Raw genomic sequence first — 25,018 nt, 5'->3', positions numbered from 1 at the left:
TTACACTTTAAAAGGGAATTTTTATTGCTTCTTGTTAATTAATGCCAACTTCATTCCTAGTGACAAATATATTACAGATCTTAAATGAAATGCTTCACAATACAAAACTCACATCAATCCAACAAGCTTCTGTACAATGTCCTCCCAGCCAATGCTGGGGAATCATATCCTTAATAAATTTAAAACTTAAAAAAATATGTAATGACTGGCTTTTTTCCCTTCTATTGATGTGAATTCATTAAGTTAAAAATGAGGTAAAATGGATCCTTTAGACCATCTACTTCTTGCCTAGGGCTTTGTCCAAGTTGTTCTTTATGGCATCCAAGAAGTCAGTAGTGTTCACATAATGCTCATTCAATCGGACACTACAGAGGAAAGTAGAATACATTCATTTAAGCAAAATGGAAGATAAACACTATAAAATTGCATTAAGCTTTCACGCATCAATTATCAGTTTTGCCCCATATCTATTAATTTCCAGATTTTCCCATTTATTTAGCCTGTTTGTGCCATTTGACATCTACAACCACTAAACTTCATCAAAAACTCTTTAGTTAGCAATGATGATGCAATAGTTAACAGGTGACCCAAATGCACTTCCACATTACGTTCCCATTTCCAACACAAAAAGCTGTATATGAACAACTTGTGAAGGACTAAAGCAGTGTTTTCCCATGTTTCTTGTTTTAAAGCCCAAGCTCAGCACTTAATCTTCCACTCTTACCCACAATTTCTATCTGTAATCATTGAGCCAATCAAATGAAACCCCCAGTTCCCCTAGTCTAAACTGAGAGTTTTTCCTCATGCACCTGCTGGCCAGTCCAGTCTGGATTGAAATTTAAATTCTCCAAGAAAATCCCTGAATGAAAACATATTAGCTAAGCTCCAAGATTAAGCCTTGACGATATGATCAATTATTGCAGTCAGAAAGCTAGTCTGGTTGCAGATCTACATGCAGAGATAGGCCACAGTCACCTCTGGCATGAACAGTACAGATCAAACAGTTTATTCTAAACAATCTTGTATTGACAGCACAATTATGAAGTGATAAAACCTCAGGAAAGACTTGGAATAATGATTAATTGAAATTCTGAACTTACTGGCTGAGACCATGGATACAGCCAGCAAGATCTTTTGTCATGACACCACTTTCAACAGTTTCAACGCAAACCTGCTCCAGTGTCTGAGCAAACCTGTTAAAATGAAAAATAGTGTTACAGTACATTTGAACTAGCAATTAAAATATTACAAGTTACGAAGTTTCACTTGACTGCACAGAAGTTAACGTTGCTGTAGATTAAAAAGCCCTACACCCAACTAATGAAGTGCTAGATTTGCGACAGGCATTGTTCACCCTAGCAACTACCAGATGTGGTAGTTGTACAAGACTCAAAGGATTAACCCATGTGCACTATGCAAAATGAGAAGGTCATCAGTTTTTGAGAAAATTTGACAATCTCAGCGGAAGGGTGTGATAGGCAGCAAAGGAATATTGCCGGGGACTAGGCAGCAGTATCCTAATCTCAGCTTTTACATCTTTTTACAGCAGGATGTTGCCTGGATTGGGGAGCACGCCTTATGAAAATAGGTTGAGTGAACTCAGCCTTTTTTCTCCTGGAGTGATGGAGGATGAGAAGTGACCTGATAGAGGTGTATAAGACGATGAGAGGCATTGATCGTGTGGATAGTCAGAGGCTCTTGCCCAGTGCTGAAATGGCTAGCATGTGAGGGCACAGTTTTAAGGTACTTGGAAGTAGGTACAAAGGAGGTATCAGGGATAAGTTTTAAAAAAAAAAAGTGGTGAGTGTGTGGAATGGGCTGCTAGCGACGGTGGTGGAGGCAGATACGATAGTGTCTTTTAAGACACTCCTGGACAGGTACATGGACTTCAGAAAAATAGAGGGCTATGGGTAACTGTAGGTAATTTCTTAAGTATGTACATGTTCGGCACAGCATTGTGGGCCGAAGGGCCTGTATTGTACTGTAGGTTTTCTATGTTTCTATCTGCCTCTGAGCTACAGAGAACAGATGAGGGACTTCCAATCTGCACTTGGAAGATCTCCTCCAGGCATGAATATGAAAACAATTTCAACTCAGGCTAGTTAAAATACAAAATGTAAGTACTCAGGTTGGTTTTGGAACATCTACAAGGTTACAATTTAATATTAAACATAATGTCCTATCTATAACACCTTGTAGTGTTGGCGCGTGGCCTAGTGGGCAAGGCATCAGACTAGTAACCTGAAGGTCACTGGTTTGAGCCTCAGCTGAGGCAGCGTGTTTGTGTCCTTGAGCAAGGCACTTAACAACACATTGCTCTGCGACGTCACCGGTGCCAAGCTGCATGGGTCCTAGTGCCCTTCCCTTGGACAACATCGGTGGCGTGGAGAGGGGAAGGCCTGCAGCTTGGGCAACTGCCGGTCTCCCATAAAACCCTGCCCAGGCCTGCGCCCTGGAAACTCCAGGCGCAGATCCATGGTCTCTCGAGACCGACGGATGCCACCACCACCTTAACATTAATAATCAGCCAGAATCTGAATTAAATACAGATTTCCCATGCCATCTTCAATTAGGAGGTAGCATTGGCCTAATCATGGAGATAGATGCAATGACTCCTGAAGGGTCGGATATGTAACAAAAGCATTGATCTCCAATCCAAGCTCACTCAGGGATGCCACATTATAAAACAGTACAAAATAATCACTGAGGTTGATGGTTAAAGATCAACAATGAGACATATATCAGCATTTTTAAAATGTCATTCCAAAGTATTTATAATTTTAATGAATGATCTTTACCTAATAAGCTCCTGATTACCATCCAGCTTTCCACGGTGCTCAAGGCCTCGGGTCCATGCAAAAATACTAGCAATAGGGTTGGTGCTGGTAGGATTGCCCTACAATGGGAAGATTAAGATTAGTTCTTTCCAAACAATCCTGCAATTCTACATCATTGAAACCAGTTTCTTCAGTTGGTTTCATAGAAGGGCAATCAACCCACAGAAATAGTAAAATTCAAGAAAATTGTTTAGTTATTCAGAGGTGAAAATAAATTAGAGTAAGGATAAAAGGAATGGAATTAATTTATCATCTTTTAAAGAACCAATACAGACATGACAATGGTATCACGGGGGGGGGGGGGGCAGAGCAAGAGTTTAGATAATAAATCCACATAGTAAACATTTGTAGAGTGATTATGTAAAAGCCTATATTTAATATATATACACTAAGGGCTCCCATTTGGATGTATACAGTAGGAGAGAATGGTAGTTAACATGCACTTAATTTTGATTTATGTAAGGATTTGTTTGACTTTGTCTTTTGCAATGATTAAGCCCTTTGTAAAGGCAATTCTGAAAGGAGGATTTATTTTTATTTAAACCATTCAGGGACATTTATGAACACTAGGCAAGCGCAAATCAAGAAAGCAGAATCATGCTGACACTGCAAAGTAAAGCTGCAGCGATTTTCACCCCCAATGCCAAAGCAGTTTGCCCATTCATCAATCTCACTGGGCCTACCTTCTGGTGCTCCCTGTAATGGCGCGTGACTGTGCCATGAGCTGCCTCTGCTTCAATGGTTTTACCATCAGGACAAACCAAAACAGAAGTCATCAAGCCAAGAGAACCAAACCCTGAGGGAAAACAAGACGTGTATAAACGAAGTCAGCAGATGCTGGAAATCCAAAGCAACACTCACAAGTTGCTGGAAAAACTCAGCAGGTTAGGCAACATCTATGGAAATGAATGAACACTTGACGTTTTAGGCCAAGACCCTTCTTCAGGACAGGAAAGGGGGATGACACCACAACAAAAAAAAAAAATGGGGGGGGGGGGGAAGAGAAAGAAGAGAGAAGGACAGTTAGAAGGTCATCTGGCTTTACCTATCTTCCCTTTCTCCTATGGTCCTCTCTCCTCTATCAGATTCTTTCCTCCCCATCCCTATACTTTTTCTATCCTCCTGGCTTCACCTATCACCTTTTAGCTATCCTCCTTCCCCTCCCCCAACCATTTTACTCTGGCATCTTCCCCCTTCCTTTCCAGACCTGTAGAAGAATCTCATCATTCAATCATTAAAGTGGTGTAGAATTTAAACTACACTTCTAATTTTGGTATGAAGTTAGATGTGTATTGTTTGGGACAGCAACATTAGTTCCTCCATTTTTTGTTACTGCTTTGTACTCAGCCTCATCTCTCCCAGGGATTTACGTATACATACTTATGAACATGAACACAGTCAGGACAGAACAAAGTTACACGAAAACCTTGTTAACATAGTATTTGCAGGTGAATCAATCTTGGCCTGACCATAACCCACCCCCCAAAAACACACACCCTAAATCTCTTGGGATCCCAACCATCTGTCTCAGCCATGACCACTTTCAATGGTCCTGCCTCCATTACTCTCTGGATCATTACTCTTAAGGAACTTCTCATATGTCTACATGGACTACAAGCAGCAGCTGTGTTCATTCAAGATTGATCCAAAAATCACCCAGCTCTGCCAGTCCTCAGTATCTACACGGGCCAGAACTGGATTTCTCCACCACACCGCCCATACTGTATTCCTCTGAACCCAGAAAAATGCCAAAGCAAATTCTGGATGGTGGGAGAAGGAAGATTTTCGTATCAATCCTCCTTCTCAGTTCCTTCTTTTTAGGCAACCAACACTTGCATCAATTGGTACATTTAGAAAAGTGAGAACTAAATAATGTTAATTTCCATTGGGGACAAAGCTAACTAAATTTTGAATTTCTCTCCAAGTGAATAAAAATAATTGAATAGGTACATGGATAGGAAGAGTATGGAAAGATGTGTGTCAAATTCAGGCAAATAGGACTAGCTTAGTGGGCCCCACAGTTGGCATGGATGAGCTGGACTGAAGGGCCTGTTCCTACATTGTATCACTGACTCCAAGAATCCAAAGAATGATATTATCTTAGTGATGGTTAAAATAACACGCATTCACCTTGAGCTAGAATATCAGATTGCACATCACCATCGTAGTTCTTGCACGCCCAAACAAATCCACCAGAGGATTTCAGCACTTGTGCAACCATATCATCAATGAGACGGTGCTCATACCAAATACCAGCCTTCTCAAAGTCGGCTTTGTACTTCCTGTAGGCAAAAAAACACACACACTAATGTTATTTCCAGAACACAAAGGTAAAGGAGAATGAAATAATTGTTACTCCAGATCCTGGATCGATCGATCGGATGAATGGATGGATGGACGAGTGAGGACAAACAGTCCATGAACAGGGTGGGAGGGATCCTTCATGCTATCACTTGCCCTTTTCTATATACATGTCCTCAATGGTAGGTAGGCTGCCAACAGTGATGCATTGGGCAGTTTTGATTAACTGTAATAGAGCCTTCCTGGCTACAGCAGTGCAGCTTCTGTACCACGCTGTGACACAGCATGTTAGGATGCTCTCTACTGTGCACTTGTAGGTCACGAGTACTGATGTGTATAATCCGACTCTATTCAGCCTCCTCAGAAGTAGGCATTGGTGAGCTTTCCTGATTGCATATAATGGTCCCAGATAACATGACAGGCTGTGTGAGATGTGCACTCTCAGGTCTTTGAAACTGCTTGCAGTTTCCATTGCTGAGCTGATGTAAAGAGGGATTTGAGTTCTGAGTTGATACCCATTTGTCTTGTTGACATTGAAGATTACTTTCCTGGAGACTGGCCTCAAACTCTTCCACCTCATCATAGGACTTCACGTTATTGTTGATGAGCTTTACCACTGTTGTGTCATTGGCAAATTTAACAATGTGATTACTTAGGTGTTTGACCATACAGTCATGTGCGAGTACAGTGTACAGCTGTGTTGAGAATGATAGGATAGGAGGAGCAGGTGTTTGGTTATAAAGTCCAACACCCAGCTGCACAGGGGTATATTTAGACAGAATAGGAGTTTCTTCACCAAGGTCACTGGGACAATAATGTCGAATGCCGAGCTGAAATCCAGAAACAGCATTCTAACACAAGCGTCCTTGTTTTCTAGGTGTGCCAGGGCGGGTACATGACAGATGCTACAGCATCCTTCGAAGAGTATTTCTATCGGTAAGCATTTTGGTGAGAGTCCAGTGTGGCAGGAATGGAGTTTTTGATATGTGCCATTTTCAGCTATTCAAAGCACTTCATAACAATTGGCACCAGTACCACCAGGTGGTAGTCTTAGTTCTGGAGGTGTGGAGCTCTTTGGTACACGGATGAATGGTGGCTGATTTGAAGCATGTGGAGACAGCATTGTGCTGCATGCCTTGAAGAGTGTATAAAAATTGTTTAGAGTAATTTTAATAATCACACTACCACTAGGTACAAGTATAACAGAAGTGACTCAGTTCCCTTTCTGATGATCTAGCAATGCTGAAACTGCCAATTCTTCTCCTGTTCTGAAACTTTGGACAGGTCTGGAAGAATATACCATTTCCATTCATCAGCTTTTCCACTAGAAAACTTAAAACTAGCAGACAAGTTTGGAATGGCAGTATTTAAATAGTTTAATTGTACTGGCACACATGTTAATGTTAGCGCTTCAAGAATGTTTAAAATTTCAAACCAGTTTTAATTTGGATAAACATGATGTTGCAAGTAGTAAGACAACCACTTACTTTTGAAAGATGTCTTCAAAAATGTCCTTGAATCGGCCATCATAAGCCTTTAGAATAGTATTCTTTGTACTCATGTAGAGTGGCCACTTCTTCTGTAGAGCATACTGAAAGCAACTGTGTGCAAAGCCACTGATGGACTAGAGCAAGCAACGAGAGTTAGACTGATTGAAAGGTAGAGACAGTCAACCTCAAACTAAACATTTCAAGTTCATTACCAACCCTATGACAGAATACAAGACTGATTTAAAGAGTGCATCTGTGTTCCTGTTCATTTTCACTGCAATCCTCTGTAAAGGGGGGGTTTCTTCTTTTTCTTTGTTACTGCGTATGTTAATTAAAATGGCTTCTTTGTTTTGTTAAAAGTAGGAATGCTTCTTTGTTGCGAGAGAGTGCTGGAAGCTTGTTTGGATTAAAATTTACTGATAACGAGAATTGTATTCCTTTGTAAACCAATTGGGATTAATGTTGTTCTTTCTTCTGAGTCTGTAAGCTATTGTTGGCGGGCTTTTGGGGAGTCGGCGCGAGGGGGTGAGAGAGAGGACACGATGCTGTAAACTAGGGCGAGGAACGGACCCCAAGCGGGGATCAGAGGCCAGGAGGTACCCCGAGGAGAGGAGATGAAGCTAGATGTGCTTGGTTGACCACTTCGGATGGTCCTGAGCTGCGTGTCGTGGAGTTCAGAGGGAATCGAATGGTGGCCAGAAGACTTCTATAATTGAGATCCAACGGTTGTGCACAAAGTGGTTTGGACTTTGATAAGTTTGGCGCCTTTTCTTTATTTTCTTTTCCTTCATATATACTGTATGGTTATTAATCAGTTATAGTAACCTTTATAAATTGTACTCATTTAATCGCATATGGTGTACAGTCTGTTTTTGGGCAAGGCGGGGACATCACACAGCATCCACACAAGCTGATTACCCAGTTTGGTGGGACCGAAGACTGCTCCCCCTAGACGAGAATGAGCTGAGCGAGCCTGAGGCGACCCAGGGGGTTACACCTCTAATTAGATTACCGTAGATTCTGGATTATAAGCTGCTACTTTTTTCCCACGCTTTGAACACTGCGGCCTTTACTACGGTGCGGCTAATGCATGGTTTTTTTTCATGCCGCCAAAAACATTTTGCCTCGTAGCAGTATAGACCAATAAAATTGATGAGTAGTTCACAGAGGTCCAATGAAATTGTACGATAAATCAAGCGCACTTTCACAATTAAATTATTGTAAATCAGTCATTTGTACTCACCCTCATCAACATGGAAAACACTCGAAGAAAAGCATTGTGTTGCCTTTATGGCAGTTATTTAGTTTATAATATTTTTGCTTAGTAATTCATTTGTTAGTATTTTCTAGTTAAAGTTAGAAGTGTTTTAAGTATATTTGTTTTCTGTACTACATCCCGGAATGCTATGACGTCACATCCGGTTTCGCTGCGTCTTGTGGGAAAATACCGGTTTGGGATAAACGGAAAGGAGGGGGCGAGCGCATTAGACCCGAGCGAGAACGCTGCAAGCATATGATGCAGCTTTTAAGTTAAAGGCGATCAATAACTTTTCCTGGTAGGCTGCAGTATATATATTTTTTTTTACCAGTCGTTAGGAGATATTGGAATGTTGTTCGTGCACTGTTCAGTAAAAAAGTATACGCAACGTAATTTGTGTGTTACCGATACGTATGTATATTTAAAAGTAGCCGTGTTACAGGCACGGTTCGAAAAAAAGCATTTGCAATATGTATTTGTTTATGTTACCATACGGATTTAATTAAAAGTTAAAAAATCCTCACGTGTAATATCTTTCTGTGTAAATATCTCATATTACAACGTGGGACACCTGCGGCTTAAAATCCGGTGCGGCCTGTACAAGTACAAAATTGATTTTCTTTCTAAAATTGGAGTGTGCGGCTTTTAATCAGGTGCGCTCTGTAGTCCGGAATTTACGGTAACTAAAATTAGAGGCATCCCTTCACAATCCTCAGTTTAACCTGTGAGGCACTATCAGCCATAAATACATGTATTATTTGTAAATTGCCAAGGGAACTTTAGAGATCATAAAATATTTGATGGCTCAACACCAAAGTTTTTGTGCTATGTGAGCCAATTTCAATGAATACAGAAAGCTAGTGCACCTTTGAGTAATACAGTAAGCAAGAGCTTTGCTATCTGGAGATGATCAAGAACTGGAAAACCCAACACTCGACTGCCAGCAGATTTTTCCCCAATGGTGAAATAACCATAATAGGAATTTGTGAATTTACCTCATCTGTGTTGTACATGCCCATTCCAACACCTCCTCCTCGAAAGTCATACACCTCCCACTCTTTCGCAGAACTGGCATCCTTTGGAGTGAAGACCAGCTTGAATTTTCCTGGTTTGTCCACCACAAAGTCAGTCGCTTTGTACTAAAACAAAACAGACAGGATGTACAAAAATCTGAGCAATTTAAGGTTATTATTCTTGTAGCATGGGATTGAGTATTTTATCTCCAATTAAAAGATTACAGAATGCAAAACAAAATTTATGGATTTCGCAATGGGTACTCTGGATTGAAAGATGATAGAATTTAAACTGATGAATTACCTATCTGAAATGGTGTACACAGAAATTAGTTAGCATTTTTTAATTTAAGTATGATGCCAAATAAGGTTATTGAAAAGATCAATGCAAACTGGTTTACATCAGACAAACTACTAGAGGCAATAACCTCTTAACAAGATATAGTAAAGCAGGGTGGTCAATGGAATTAAGCAGAATAAATACTGTGGACATTCCTAGAGTGGTTGTGTTTCCTGAATCACCACACCAAAGGCAATTTTCCCCTTCTGATCCTCTATAAAATCTAACCGCACCAATTAAAACAATTTATCCAGCATGTATATTTACATCTGACAAAGATTGATCTATTCATATGAAACCCAGTTTAAATCAATTAAAAGTGTTCTAAAAAGCAACATGCGAGTCTCTCAAGGAAATCCTCAAATCATTAAACTTCAGAAACATTCAAGATTTACTAGTGGGAATTAATCTGGAGTACTTTCAAGGCAATTCATACATACCAAAATCTGACCATAGCATTTCCCCTGAACACCTGCCAGAAATGTTCCATCCTGACAACATTCTAAAATTCAAAACTGCAAGCAATAAGATTTTCAAAACATAAAGCTCCTCTGTGGAACTGAAGAAACTGATTTTCTCAAGTTATGCCTTCCTTTCTCTATTGGCCCTGTTACTGCAATTGTTTGTAGGGTATTGGTCCTTTGCAAAATAAAGGTAATTAATTTAAAAAAATCATGCACCACTTCATTCTCTTATTCTTACTTGTCATCGTCATCCATTCATCCTATCACCAATCACTGGGCATTGTAGGTCATAACTTGCACCCGTTTCATTCAATGCCACTTCTTTACAGCCAAAGTGATTTCTCAGCTTCAAATCAGCTGTACTGCAGGTATTTTGGCACTTGCCAATAGGCCATTCAACCAGACTCCACTCACATTCCCACTGTGTTGTGCAAAGCAATGAAACAGAGGCAAGCAATAGAAAACATTCAACCTCAGATGCTGACTTAACCTATTGATATTAAAGCAACAATGGAATTTTTTGCCACTATCAATTAAATAGGAAAACAATGGAATTCACTGATTGTTGTATCATGGCCTTTTCAACATCAAAACTCACAATTCTAATAAATACTGAAGCTTTAAAAAAATAATCTTTTTACAGAGCAGCTTGAAGGATCGATTACAGACCATGTCATTCAAATTATTTTAACTTGATTACTGAGGAGTAAAGTGACATACCTGATCACCATGTGCATGCCTGCCAATAGTAATGGGCTTAGCCCAACCAGGAACAAGTCGAGGGATATTGTTACAGATAATTGGCTCACGGAAGACTGTACCACCCAAGATGTTTCTGATTGTACCATTTGGACTCTTCCACATTTTCTTCAGTTTAAATTCTGCAAAACAGATCATTCAGTGAAAATATTAACTCAGTATCTTAACCGAAAGAATGGCCAGGAGCTGATGTGCACTCTGATTCCAACATCTCACATGCTTTGCAACGTAAACAGGACACTCCAGTCATCTGTTGCCCATTAAACCATCTCACCCAAATCCCATCAGTCTTTTATTCTTTTCACAATTTGACCTTCACTAACACACTCCCCTCCCCCACTTCATACTTCAAATATGCACTTAATTGGACACATTCCAATTTTTTGGCATTTACTTCTAACATTGGAGACCATTTGACTCATTGGGACCACATCAGCAACTGGGGTGGGGGTGGGGGGGGGGGGAAGATTAGTCACATTCCCACTACACTGCTCTGTAACTTCAACTCATTCTATTATGCCCATTAATTTCCCTTTAATTCTTTTGTCACGCTCCTACATCAAGGCATAGCCAAGTAACCTTTTAACACAAGTTGGTGAGATGGGAGGAAATTGAGTATCAGCCAAAAACCACATGGTTATTTGAGAATGTGCAAACACCACACACACACTAAGCACCCATGATCAGGATCAGGCAGGCCGGGATCCCTAAAACTGCAAGTAAGAAAGTGCAATCCATACAGTCTTTATATAGATGGATGCACCTTTGCATAATGAGAATTTGCTATAACTTTAAGAGCAAGGAAAACTTGCAACCTGGTAATGATTCGGACAGTATTATATTTTTGTATCATTATTAAATGGCAACTTATTTCCAAGAAAAACTGGTATAACTCCCACTCAGATTTGCTCTATAGTTCTGATGTTTCATACCTCCCAGTGAATGGCTTCAAATTTAGGATAAGCTGGTATTACTTTCCTGCCTATTTCATTTCTGAATATTCTTCACTAGTATCACTAACATTTATCCCAGATCAACATCATGTAGATGTTATATGTGTCCTTGAATGAACCGTAGAACTATTAAAACAACTGCTTGAACTTGTTTGCTTCAAGTCAATCTTTTAAAACTGTAACATTGGTAAAAACCCCTAACAATCAGCTTGCATTTGCTTTTAACAGTAGTTACTTTGGCTAGCTATCTGCTGATATACAGTACTGTGCAAAAGTCTGAAGCACATGTAAAAACATTCTGTAAAGTGAAGGTGTTTTCAAAAATAATGAAATGTTTCAAAATATCAAAAAAATACTATAAAGAGCAGTAAACAGTAAATAACTAAATCAAATCAACATTTGATGTGACCACTCTTTGCCTTAAGGCTGCATCAATTCTCTTAGGTACACTTGTTTTATAAGAAAAAAAAATCAGCTGGTAGGTTGCTCCAAGCATCTTGGAGAACTTGCCACAGTTCTTCTGCAGACTTTGATTGTCTCAGGTGATCCCAGACAGCCTTGATGATGTTGAGATCAGGTTCTGTGAAGGCCATAACACTTGCAGCAGAATTCCTTGTTCTCTTTTTTGCTGAAGATAGTTCTTTATGACCTTGGCCATGTGTTTGGGGTCATTGTCCTGCTGCAGAATAAAGTTGGGACCAATCAGCTCCCTGATGGGAGTTTGTAATGGACGAAAATCCACTTATACTTCTCAGCACTGAGGACGCCATTAGTTCTGACCAGATCATCAACTCCATTTGTAGAAATGCAGCCCCAAACCTGCAGGGAGCATCTGCCATACTTCACTGTTCACTGCAGTGTCTCATTCATATAATGTAGCTTCTACAAACTATCTCCTGCTTGAGCCAAAAATTTCAAATTTTGACTCGTTAGTCCAGAGCACTTGCTGCCATTGTTCAGCTCTCCAGTCCTGTGTTTGGGTGCATAGGTGAGTCTAGTTCCAGTTTGGAGGAATGGCTTTCTGCCAACAACGCTTCCATGAACACAGCTCCTACCAAGACTTCTCCAGACTGTTAAAGAGCGCACTTGGGTGCCAGAGAGTTCAGAGTTGATAGCAGTGCTGGACTTCTTCTGATTTAAAAGGGATGTCATTTTGAATAACCTCTCATCTGTTGCATTTAGTCTCCATGGCCGACCACTGTGTTTCTGGTCCTCAACCTTGCCCATTTCTTTGTGCTTCTTCAGAAGAACTTTGACAGCGTATCTTGAAACTCCTGTCTGCCATAAAAGTTCTGCTTGGGAGCAACCTTGCTGATGCAGGATGACCACCTTGTGTCTTGTTGCTATGCTCACTCTTGCCATGGAGTAGGAATTAATGATTTGAAGGTTAGACTGTCACATCTGCCACACGCTCACTTTTAGTTTGTCCTTTGCCCAGTTTGATTCCTTCTACACGTTTTGTTTCAGTTAATCAGTTTACTTCATTCAACTCATGAAGTAATTGATCATTAGCATCCTGTTTATCTTTGTTTACTCATGCACTGAGCTTGATACCTACAAAGTAATCAAGTTTTTATTTGATAAATAGTTTATTACTTAATTTGCTACTTTCTTTAATGAAATACAAACATTTCTCCATAACATTTTTTTTGGAAAATGGAATACTTGGAATTCGAAAATTTGCTCTTTTCTTTTGACATAATAAGACAACAAAAATAGACATTTAAAACAGAACTAATATAAAAGACAAGGGTGCCTAAGACTTTTGCACAGGACTGTACCCATCACTAGTCAAAGTGGAGTAAGATTGAAAGCTTAAGGTCTGGTTCAGTAGTTAACTGATCCGCAATATCTGAAGGAAAAGATAATTCAGACTGCTGCAGTCTTTCAATGACCTTTACAAATACAAATATAATTAAGTTACTGATATTTCATAGGTTAATACCTATTTAGGAATAATGGATGAGCAGACAATCCAAAACATGGAAAATGCCCAATAGTTCATTTAATATTGGCATCTTCGTACCTTTTAGTAAAGGGAAAGGGCAGAAGATTAGCCCACTGGCAGGTGACAAAGAGTAGGAATAAAGGGGGTGTTTCCTAGTTGGCTGCTAGCGACTAGTGCTGTTGGTCTTCTACTTTTCATATTACATGTTAGTTATCTTGATGACGGAACTGATGAGGAAGCAGGAAATCCACACAAGGATTTGGACAGATTAGGAGACAGGGTAAAGTAGTGGCTGATGGAACAGAGTATAGGAAAGTATATGGTCATGCACTTTGGTAGAAGTAAATGCAAAGAATATTTTCTGAATGGAGAGCGAATCCAGAAATCAGAGGTGCTTGGCAGTCCTAGTGCAGGATTTCTTAAAGGTCAAGTCAGTGGCAAGGAAGGCAAATGCAATGTTAGTATTTACAACCAGAGGACTAGAATATAAAGGCAAGGATGTAATACTGAAGCTTTACAAGCACTTGTCAGACTGCATTTGGAATACTATGAGCAGTTTGGGACCCTATAAGTAAGGATGTGTCGGCACTGGAAAGTGTCCAGAGAAATGATTCCGGGAATGAAAGGGCAGTACAGTGCTTGATGGCCCCAAGCCTGAATTTGTTGGAGTTTAGAGGAATGAGATAGATCTCATTGTAACCTCCTAATATAGAAAGGTCTAGACTTGACATGAAAGGATGTTTCTAAAAGTGGGAGAAACTAGGACCAGAGGGAATAGCCTCAGAATAGAAAGATGTCCCTTTAGAACAGAGATGAGTGGGCATTTCTTTAACCAGAGGGTGGTGAATCTGTGGAATCCATTGCCACAGATGGTTGCGGAGGCCAAGTCATTGGTATATTTAAAACAGATATTAATAGGTTCTTCATTTGTAAGGTGTCAAAGGTTATGGGGAGAAGGCAAGAGAGTGGAGTTGTGAGGGAAAATAAATCGGCCGTTACCAAATGGTGGAACAGACTAGATGGGCTGAAAGGCTCAGTTCTGCTCCTACATCTTATGGTCTTATTACATCAAGTTGAAAGAGCAGCCAATCCTTTCATCAAGGCAGTGACAGTGAAAGGCTCTAACAGAGCACTGAAGTGCCAGTTTGAATTAAACTTCTAAGCATTTGAAATAGCTCATGAACTCTCATCTTCTGATTTAATGTAAGGCTACTACCACGTAACCAAGACTGACGTCACAACACAACTATATCCAACTACTGGCAGGGTCAGCAAATTTCAGAAGTTAATTAAAGAGGCACCACAGGTCATAATTATGCAGAGACTATAATGTAAATCTTGAACTGAAACACTTTCAGGTAATACAAATTACAAGAAATAATACAAATTAGTATTTACTTAGAAGTACAAACTTAAGCTGAGAGGATAAAATATTTACCTACAACTCTCTCCTCATCGGGGGTAATTGTAGCACACTTAACAGCAACATGATACTTTTGGGTTGCTAATGCAGAATCAATGGTAACTTGATCATTTGTAGCATCCCGATGTGGCAATCCCAGATCAAAGTATTTCATCTCCACATCAACATTGGAAAGGATGAGCTGCAGAGAAAAAAAAAATTCTCTTAGGATTAAAATATTGCAAGCCTGCCTACCTTTTGAGTAACAAGGAATAGTGTCACAGGAAAGCAACACCCATCAAGGACCCCCACCACACACTCTCTTCTCACTGGTACCATTAGCAAGAAAGTACACAAGCCTCAGGACTTGCACCAACAGGTTCAGAAACAGTTCTTACCCCTAAATCATCAGGCTCTTGAACCAAACAGAATAATATCACTCAATTTCACTTGCCTCATCGCTGAAATGTTCATACAACCAACAGACTCACTCTCAAGGACTCTTCATCTCATGTTGTCAATATTTATTGCTTATTTATTATTATTGTTTCTTCTTTTTGTATTTGCACAGTTTGTCTTCTGTACTCTGATTGAACACCCTAGTTGGACAGTTTTCCACTGATTCTGGTATAGTTATTATACTATAGATTTGTTGAGTATGCCCACAAAAAATGAACCTCAGGGTTGTATATGGTGATAAGGAGTTCGATAATAAAATTTACTTTGAACTTTACAAGGTTTGCATATACACAAAACATATCAGCTGTCAAACATTTTATTAAACTTAGTCAAAGTAGTTTTATGATTTAATAAAGCACTAATTTTACAGTGCATTATGACAGTTCACATGCAGATTCCATCTGCAATTCCAAAGCATGCATTTCGTTCATAAAAAGCAATAACTGATTTCTGAATCCAAGTGAGTTTCTCCTAGTCATTCTGATTTCCTCCATCATCCCAAAGCAGCGTGGGTTTGTAGGTTAACTACCTTCCAAAATTGTTGTAAGAAAGTACAGCAACTTACCTGGTCTGAACATCTAAATAGTTAATTTGCAAACTCACGAATCAGTCCATCTGCATTGTTCATCCATATTATTACCAACAGAATAACACTACTCTTATCCCCACCCTGCTCTATAGTCAAGCCAATTACAAATCCAGTACTTACACCACAATGATGGAGAGCTAAAAACCAGCATCCTAGTAGGAAGATGAATATCACAGACTTAATGATAACAAAGTTAGATTTTAGCCTTTAATGGTCAAGAACATCTCAACCTTTACTACTTGGTGTACTTGTGGACCTCTATGCATTTTGGACCTTTTACACTGTATCAATATGGACACGCATGTTCCTTTTTCACCATACAACTTCCACATATCCAATTATGGTGCTCCAATCTCAAAATTTTGGGGGTCTCCTTTCAAGCACTCTGTCAATGATCTGGTCCAGGCCACACTTTCCCCTAGCTGATCAGTGAGAACCAAATCCACAAGCCTTCTGCATTCCTTTCTACCCAGCCCATGTTCTTATCAGCTCTTTCTAAAACAATTTGAGCATGTTATCTGACCACAGAACCAAAATTTCAACCACAACTTGAATTATATTTGTTCCAGCCTCACTTCAGCTCATTATCTACTAAACCCTTATTTGTTCTTTTGTCCATGGTTACATCATTAGACTCCATCTATATACTCAAGTTCATTCAAAAATATTGTCAATCTCCCTTCAGGAACAAAACTCCACCCATCCAGTTTAAATCTAAATGTATTCATTCAACGAATCAACTCTTTAGCTTCCAGCTAGGCACAGATATTGATTATAACCAACGTTCTGATGACAAGCTCTGCCCTCTTCAGGGATGATGCATGCGCATGTCTAGTCCTGTGGTATTTATACCCCCCGTAGTCCTTCCCTCCTGATTGTTTAGTCCTCATTGAATCAGGTTTCCATTCACCCACCTTGTTTACAATCAAATTCCAGTTCTTACTTAGAGTGAGACCCTTGTCTTTGTTAAAATTCTTTTCTAGTTTTATTTCAATGGCTTCCTTTACCAGGCAGTCCCAAAAGCCATTGGCATGGCACAGTAGTTTAGTGCCGAAGTCAGTCCTATGTTCTGCTACCGCCAATTTCTCTGGGTAACCCAAACAGACACACTCCTGTGCTCCCTGATGCGAGTTTCCACTGTGTGTCCCATCTGGCTGATATACGCTGCTCCACATTCACAGGGAATCCTATAAGCGCCAGCTGACCCGAATCCCAGGTCATCTCTGACCAGCATAAGCTGTGATTTAAGCTTCCTTAAGGGTCTATGGATGGTAATAATTTGGTAGTTCTTTAGGATCCAGATGATCTTTCCAGAAACCATGGAAATATAGGGAAGACAGGCTGCAGCAACAGGTTCCTCCTCATTGCAAGGTTTCCTAGTTTTTCTACCAGCCCTTTTAGGCCCGATTGATTTCCTTCACTTTGTAGCCATTCTGTAGGAATGTCATGTGTAATCATTTTATTTCCTTGGGGTATTCTTTCAAATTCTGTGTTTAAATACCTTTGTGCTTTAAATTAGTAACATCGGAATATGCATGTCCCAATGTATGAATACATGGCTATGGCACACAGTACAGAGGACACACGATCTTAGCTGCTTGCTAACATCTTGTTAGAAAAGTGTTTATCCTTCAACTAAAAAAACAAACCTAAAGAGAATTGTTACTTTTTAAAGAAAAACTCCAATCTTCAGCCTACTCCAAAGCTCTTGACATCAAAGAAATTACTGAATAAGGACTATCACCAGGTATATGGTCAAAATTATCCTACCTTCTCCTTGATAAAAGCCCAAATGATACGGGTCATCTCATCACCGTCCATTTCAACCACGGGGTTGGTCACTTTAATACGCTTGTCTGCATCTGTTCAAATAAAGGCAACTTAATCACGTAATCCAATCATTTAACTACTAAAATTTAAACTATTAAGAATATCTTGCTCTAAATGGGTTTAAATGCTGTAATAATTCTTGACATGTGTAAAAAAATTGAAGTTCGTACTTGGTCTTTGAAAAGCTTACAAATTAGGATCCTGGTGTAATAACACAGATCTATAGTACCTTAAAGTACTCAGCCCCCAAAACTATTTTCACACTGTACTCTCATTTCTAAATTTAAAATATATTGAAGTAGAATGTTTTGAGCTAATCTACAAAAGATTGTGCATCATGTCACATCAAAAGATATTCCAAAACATGTCAACAATTTACTAAAAATTAAAAACCAAAATTGTGAGGCTGAAAGTATTCATCCCCTTTGTATTCAATATGCTAACTTTCCTCAGGTACAATATACTATAGTACCTTACCAATTCACCCAATTTGTTGACGCAGTGATTTCATAATTAATGCCCCCTCTCTCTGTAAGATCCAACAGTACAGTAGATTTTCAACAGATCAAACTAAAGTGAAAACAAAGAAAGCATTCAAGACAAGATAATAGAGGAGCACAAATCTGGGGAAGGGCACAAGACCACCTCAAAAGCACTGAGCATACCACAGAACTCAGTGCAGTCCATCGTGAAACTACATACACACTGCATGGGCCAGGCTGCCCTATAAACTTAATCATCGGAAGAATGGCACTTGTAAGAGAAGCTACTGTGACGTCAACAGACACTCTGAGTGAGCTGCAGAAGTCAGTGGCTGCAACTTGAGATGGCTCAATAATCTCCAAGGCCTTGCACAGAATGGGTATTTATGTAAGGAAGAAGTCCTGGCTAAGAAAAACATACCCTTGCCTATAAAGACTTTGCAAAGCATTACTTAGAAGATACTATAAAGATGTGGAAGGTCTTGTGGTCAGATGAAACTAAACTGGAGCTCTCAAAACCAAGTGGCATGTGTGGCATAAATCTAACATTGAGCATCAGCCAGGTAACACCATTCCTACTGTAAAGTATGGTGGAGGTAGTATCATGCTATGGGACTGAAAGTCTGGTATGGATTGATGGGAGTAGAAAGATCCTGGATAAAAACCCGCCAGTCTCTGTCAGGAAGCCTAAACTGGAGAGGAAGTTTGTCTTTCAGCAGACAACGACCTAAAGCACACTGTCAGAGCAACCATGGAGTGGCTTAAAATGAAGAAAATTGATGTCCTTGAGTGGCCCAGTTAGATTACTGACCATAACCCAATCAAACATCTCTGGCAAGACCTCAAGTTTGCTGTCCACCGCCGCTCCCCAAATAACCTGGCACAGCTTAAGCAATTTTGCAAGGAGGAATGGGCAAATCTTGCTCCATCACATTGTGCAAAGCTATTAGGGATTGATCCAAAACATTACCGGCTGTAAAAGCTGTGAGAGGTGGCTCAATTAGGTACTGAGCTGGGGAGGGGGGAATTAATACTTTTGAACAGTTGACATTTCAGTTTTTGATGTTTCCTTTTTTGTGCTTTACAATTTCCCTGTACTTTGGGCTCTACTATGAAAAAAGGGCCAAGAGATTCACAAATAAAAATACCCAAGAGTTAAATTGATCAAAATCCCTAGATGTAATAATTATGTGAACAAATGTTCGGGGCTAAATACTTTTACAATGCACTGTACAGATGTTGGTGAAAGGGCAGGATCTGCAAATGAACATGTTAAAGAAATGACATTCAAAAAGATGAAGGTCACACCTGGGAAAACATTGCTGTTTAACAGTTGACTAGGTCTATCATTGGTTAATAGTGTCAAATTGAATAAGTAGTAACCGCAAAACAATTGCATTGATTGTTCTGGTCAAGTAGTTCCTAACAATATGCTGAGTAAACCTACGGATACGCATCATTGTGGGTCCTGGAAACTAGGTAACACAGATAAAATGCTGGAGGAACTCAGCAGGCCAGGCAGCATCTATGAAAAGAGACAGTCGACATTTCATGTCATGGATTCTCACAGCTACCTGAACGATACCTCTTCCCACCCTGTTACTTGTAACCATCACCGACCTTATTAGCTCTGGGGACCTCCTATCCACACCGACCTCACAGTTCCCGCACCACGCAACTCCCATTTCTACCTCCTACACAAAGTTCCACAAATCTGCCTGTCCAGGTAGACCAGCTTGTTCCTGCCCCACTGAACTCATATCTGCATACCTGGACTCTGTTTTATTCCCCCATAATTCAGTCCCTTCCTACCTATATCTGTGACACTTCACACACTCTGGCTACTTTCAATGATTTCAAGTTCCCTGGCTCCCATCATCTTAATTTTCCTATGGACATCCAGTCCCTAAACACCTCCAACCCCCACCAGGAAGGCCTCAAACATCTTGTTTCTTTCTGGACACCAGACCCAACTGGTACCCCTCTGACTAGTGGAACTTATCCTCACTCTGAATAATTTCTCCTTTAGCTCCTCACATTACAAACAAAAGGTGTTGCTACAGCACTAGCATGGGTCCATTTTAATCCCACTTCTTATTCCCATACATCAATCCATGTCCTCCTCTACTGTCACGATGAGACCACACTCAGGTTGGTGGAACACCACCTTATATTGGGTAACCCCCAAACTGATGAGATTTCTCAAACTTCCGGTAATGCCCCCCCACCTCATCATTCCCCATCCCCTTTTCCTTCTCTCACCTCATCTCCTTGCTCACCCATCTCCACCCTCTGGTGCTCCTCCCCCTCCCTTTTCTTTCTTCCATGGCCTTCTGCCCTCTCCTATTAGATTTCCCCTTCTCCAGCCCTGTATCTCTTTCACTCATCAACTTCCCAACTCTTTACTTCACCCTCCTTCCCGGTTTCATCTATCACCTTGTGCCCCCCCCCCCCCCCCCTTTAAATTCTACTCATCTTTTTTCTGCAGTCCTGCAGAAGGACTTCAGCTTGAAACATTGACTGTACTCTTTTTCATAGATGCTGCCTGGCCAGCTGAATTCCTCCAGCATCTTGTGTGTGTCGCTTGGATTGATTTCCAGCATCTGCAGATTTTCTCTTGTTTGTGCCTGGAAACTGGGTAATCAACTGAATATAACGCTAAATGTCATTTTCAAGCCAGATAAATTTTTGGCAATTCCTGAATACTTCAAGTATTAAAAAGGTAGTATTCATTGTTCATAAAAATGCATCATCCATCCTATACAACACTACAACAAATATTTGAATTCAGATGTTATCGAACATCCGAAGATTAAAAATTGTAGTTCTGCCTTTGCTTAAAAATGAAATATTCCTTCACAAATCTCAGAAAAGCTATTGCAATCCAATGCAAATTTTGCATCTCCATTGAATCTTTATGGATACGGACAATATGCATATACTGCACATCTAAGACATTCCATAGCACTATTTCTGCCATCAAAAAATAAAATCAGCAAACAATACCAAACATGCCCTGTAAGGAGGAACTCTGCATCTAATTCTTCATTTCTCTCTCCAGCAAAAAATACACAGCAACAACCTTGGAACTGTGGATTCTCCAACCTCAAGTGAAAGCAGGATTCCTCTCTGTGTTTAAAATATAGCTGAAATCAAACCATGTAATGGACTTGATGTTTAGTTGGGAATTAAAAGATTCTCCACAGCTTCAAGGTTATTGCAAATCTTAAAAGCGATTAAACTCCGTAATACATGACTGCATTGGCACAGAGCCAATTCTATGTTCCCAGGATTACTCTCAACTTCCTCCCTTCACACAAGGACAAGGTTGAAAGACATTCACAAGGTGACATTTCAAGGTTGCATTTCTTGCAGCAACAGGCCAATATCCATAAAAAGAATAAAGTCTGTAAAAGGATTTGACTTCCAAGTGGTTTATCCAGATCTTATCAAAGATTGGCAAGATTTTCTGATGTCAAAAGCAAAACCTGTACATCAGATGGTGAGAAACTACTTTGGTGAGAGACATTATTAATGACAACTTAAGAAAGGTATTATTTCCCTCAGAGAATAAGCAAGAACTGCTTTAAAACAACAATGGCTCACTAGAGCAGACCATCAAGATGCAGTTTCTCACACAAAATAGAGGAAATCTGGATCTCTCCCTTCAAGAATGGGGAGATGGTCAATGAAAAATTCAAAATTGGCTAAGTAGTTTGGAATAGGTATTACAGGCTAGGAATGGTCCAACTGAATCCTAAAGCAGACTTGATATTCTGATTCACACAATCAAGAAAAGATAAGTACTGTATATAGTTAGAGTCAAGGTAAACTCTACATTCAATTCTACATTCAGGGCTCATACTTAAAATCTTACTTCATTAAGGAGGAGGGTCAAGAAGTTAATTTCATTACAAAATAACTTCCAGAAATACTAGAATATGTATTACATACTTCATGCACTGCTTGCTGTGTTAATTGAGAAGCTGTAGTTCAGGGAGCAATTTTTGCACAGATTTAAATATCTCAAAATGATAATCAAGTCAAGTCAATGCTGTAACCTGGAAGAAAAAGAATCCACTTACATGACAGAAATTTAATAATGTCAATAGTATGAAGTTTATTAGATATACAAGTGGGAATGTGCAAGTTTCTTCAGAGGTCCACTTAGTCCATATATCTGTATGCCTCACACTGACCTCCAGAACATGCTTTACAAGGTTGAAGAGGGTTAAATGGGGTAAATAAAGAAGCCGCTCTCTTCTGGTTACAGACCAAGAGCAGGTAGTCACAAACTGAAAAAAAATGCTAGGCCATTTCAAAGCAAATTAGACAACAATTGTACAAAGGAAAATAAAAAGCATTCTCTCTTCAAAGCAATGGCCACTGCATAATTTCAAATTTTCAAGGGAACAGCTAATTTTGTCAAAGATTTAGAATATTAAGGGAACATAGTGAAGGTACTTATTGATAAGCAAATTAACATATTGACAGCAACCTGCTCAAGTTGAATGGCCTCTTCTGTTACCATGAGGAAATAAAACTGGTCACACAAAGGGCAACACAGTAGTATAGTGATTACTGTTTAAGTTTTACAGCGCCAGTGACCCAAGTTCAATTCCTACTGCTGTCTCGAAGGAGGTTGAATGATTTCCATGTGACCTCTGGCTGCTCCAGTTTCCTCCCACCTTCCAAAGACATACAGGTTAGTATGCGATGTAGCAGCATCATCAGATTGTTTGGTCATTGATGCTGTTTTGCTGTACAGTCAGTTTGGTACATTGACAAATAAAGCTAATCTCTCACTTGTATAATACATTTGATTAAGGTAGGGGCTCAAATCTTCAATACCCTTTACATCACACAAGTGGATATGTATGTTTGAGTGATATGAAGGGTTTTGGTGGAAAATGTTTTCTAAACTCCCTGCACAAGTCATCTTTTGAACATTCACCAACTGCTGTGTGAGAAAACTAAAATTAGAATGTGGGTGGGATTACTATGAACTGATTGAATTTTCCAGTATTCCTTAGGTCCAACAGACAAAAAATGTCCACCTGTGGAAATGGACTCAAGTCAAATGTCAGCAACACTAAAAATTAACTCCATTTGATGGTTGACCCAGCAGAAGAAACAGTTGAAAACTTACCCCCTCCCAAAGAAAACAGCTTTGCAAGGAGGCCATTAATAGTTATTCAATTCATTCAAAAGCAAAATACTGTAATTATTCAAATCCAGCATTTTTCAGATAAAGGCTTAAAGATGTGGCAATTCCTATTAGCTAAATGGCTGAAGAGAGACAAAGTTAAAGAATCAGGCTACTGACTCTTCCATCAGTACAGAGTAAAACTGGGAGACAAAAAATTAGATACAGGCATGGGAGGTCTGTTGTCAAGGGAAAGACACATTTGATTAAGTGACAGCAGAAAGGTGACAGTGCAAGACATAACAGATCAATAGCAAGATTAGTGAACAATAGAATGCCTGCAGATGCATAGAGAAAGAAAAAAATGCTGATTAACTAACAGTGTAAAACTGTAATTTGCTCAGTTAAAAGATGAGGTGCCATTTTGAAACATTTGTATGAAATGGAGGATAGCAAGAGCTAGAAAGCAAGTGTAACCCACACTTGAGGATAGAATTATCACACCACCCGTCAACTTAAAAATAGAAGCCAGGCCTGCAGTCAGCTGGAAGATTTTAAATCTCTTTATCAATCAAGAACCGATTCAAGATTAGTCTGGAATAGGCATTTTATACAAAAGAGGCCAGAACTAAATTGGTCAAAGCACCAAATTCCAACACAAGTGATTTAACCACAGGATCTGGCAAAACAAAAGCCGCAGTTGCACCAGGCTGACTCTCATTCATGAACTTGAAATTCAATCTGCAGCATCCATTCACAGCCTATATTATCCAAAGATACTAATACTTTAAACAGATTTTCCCAGCCGACCGTGATCCGTAAGCAAAATCGTTTTGTACCATTGACTTAGCTGAACTCGCTCAGTGAACAACCAAATCTGATTAACACTAAAAGTGCTGGCCGAGCAAAAGTTATGAAAGCTATTTTAACCATTTTATTCGGGAAGCTTTCAAACCAAAGTAACGAATTGTAAAGCACAAGCCCCTTCCTTCCATAAAGGGTACGTGCACGATTAGAAGACGAAATGTCAGCGAGTAGCGGAAAGGGAAGGGTGCCTTTCAAAGCGGATTTAGTGGTGCAGAGGGAAGCTGAAACCGCTTTGAACTGAGGCCACGTCAGTGGGTAACGAGAGGGGCGAAGCGGCCGCGTCGACAATGGCTACAGCGCCCGAGGCACCGAGGGCAAGCCGGCGACCTTGAGCTGACCTCCGGGGAAGGGCACCGCAGCGGCGATCAGGACGGCCCCCAGAGGCCACCTCACAAAACCGGATCGGACCCCTACCCTCAGTATTCTGCCATCCCTACCAACTGCCACCTTAGTTCGGCTGGAGCGGGAGAGTGGATAGAGAGAAAGTGTGTGTGTGTGTGGGGGGGGGGGTATATCGACGAAGGATGGTGGGGGGGGGGGCAAGGACCAGGAAGGAGGGGGTGGGAAGATAGGAGTGTGTGGTGGGTGAGCAGGGAGAGGGGTAATGGATGTTTCTTCCCCCCCCCCCGCCCCCCGCCGAGCCGGCTGGCACTCACAGTTGCGCCGTTGCCCGATTTGACAGAAGATCGGTGCCATCGCGGTGGGCTGCCGAGACACGCCGAGCCCCAGCCGGCTCCATGCCTTCAGATAAGCCGCCATCATCGATCCCGCTTTTTTGTGTGTTTTTTTAAAAAAAAAGCACCACCCACCCCCCCGGTTGCTGTCGGAGAATCAGCAGACAAAACCCCCCCGGCCTTCCGACTGTCCCGACCCGACTGTG

At 40.3% G+C, this 25,018-nt stretch overlaps 1 protein-coding gene across 1 annotated transcript; it reads right to left on the bottom strand.

Moving 5' to 3' along the window:
* On the bottom strand, positions 1-25,018 carry idh2 (isocitrate dehydrogenase (NADP(+)) 2). The gene is made up of 11 exons (XM_073033031.1): positions 24,795-25,018; positions 17,584-17,675; positions 14,802-14,967; positions 10,424-10,584; positions 8,882-9,025; positions 6,626-6,762; positions 4,968-5,119; positions 3,521-3,633; positions 2,799-2,896; positions 1,101-1,193; positions 1-365 (listed from the first exon to the last, which is right to left on the bottom strand). Exons 1-11 carry the CDS (start codon positions 24,898-24,900, stop codon positions 278-280), a joined length of 1,350 nt encoding a protein of 449 aa, XP_072889132.1. The 5' UTR covers positions 24,901-25,018; the 3' UTR covers positions 1-277.

The sequence above is a fragment of the Hemitrygon akajei genome, chromosome 30 (genome assembly GCF_048418815.1).
Source record: "Hemitrygon akajei chromosome 30, sHemAka1.3, whole genome shotgun sequence".
Classification (NCBI taxonomy): domain Eukaryota; kingdom Metazoa; phylum Chordata; class Chondrichthyes; order Myliobatiformes; family Dasyatidae; genus Hemitrygon; species Hemitrygon akajei.
Note: the sequence above shows the minus strand (reverse complement) of the source record. Positions and strands in the feature narration are given on the sequence as shown.

Bases quoted from the DNA above. Each gene is read 5' to 3' on its own strand.
- idh2 (XM_073033031.1), bottom strand. From the start codon at position 24,900: ATGATGGCGGCTTATCTGAAGGCATGGAGCCGGCTGGGGCTCGGCGTG. The intron at 2,897-3,520 runs GTAGGCCCAGTG...TTCCCATTGTAG, and splicing joins ATTACAGGGAGCACCAGAAG to GGCAATCCTACCAGCACCAA. The intron at 366-1,100 runs GTAAGTTCAGAA...TTTCCTCTGTAG, and splicing joins TGTATCCATGGTCTCAGCCA to TGTCCGATTGAATGAGCATT.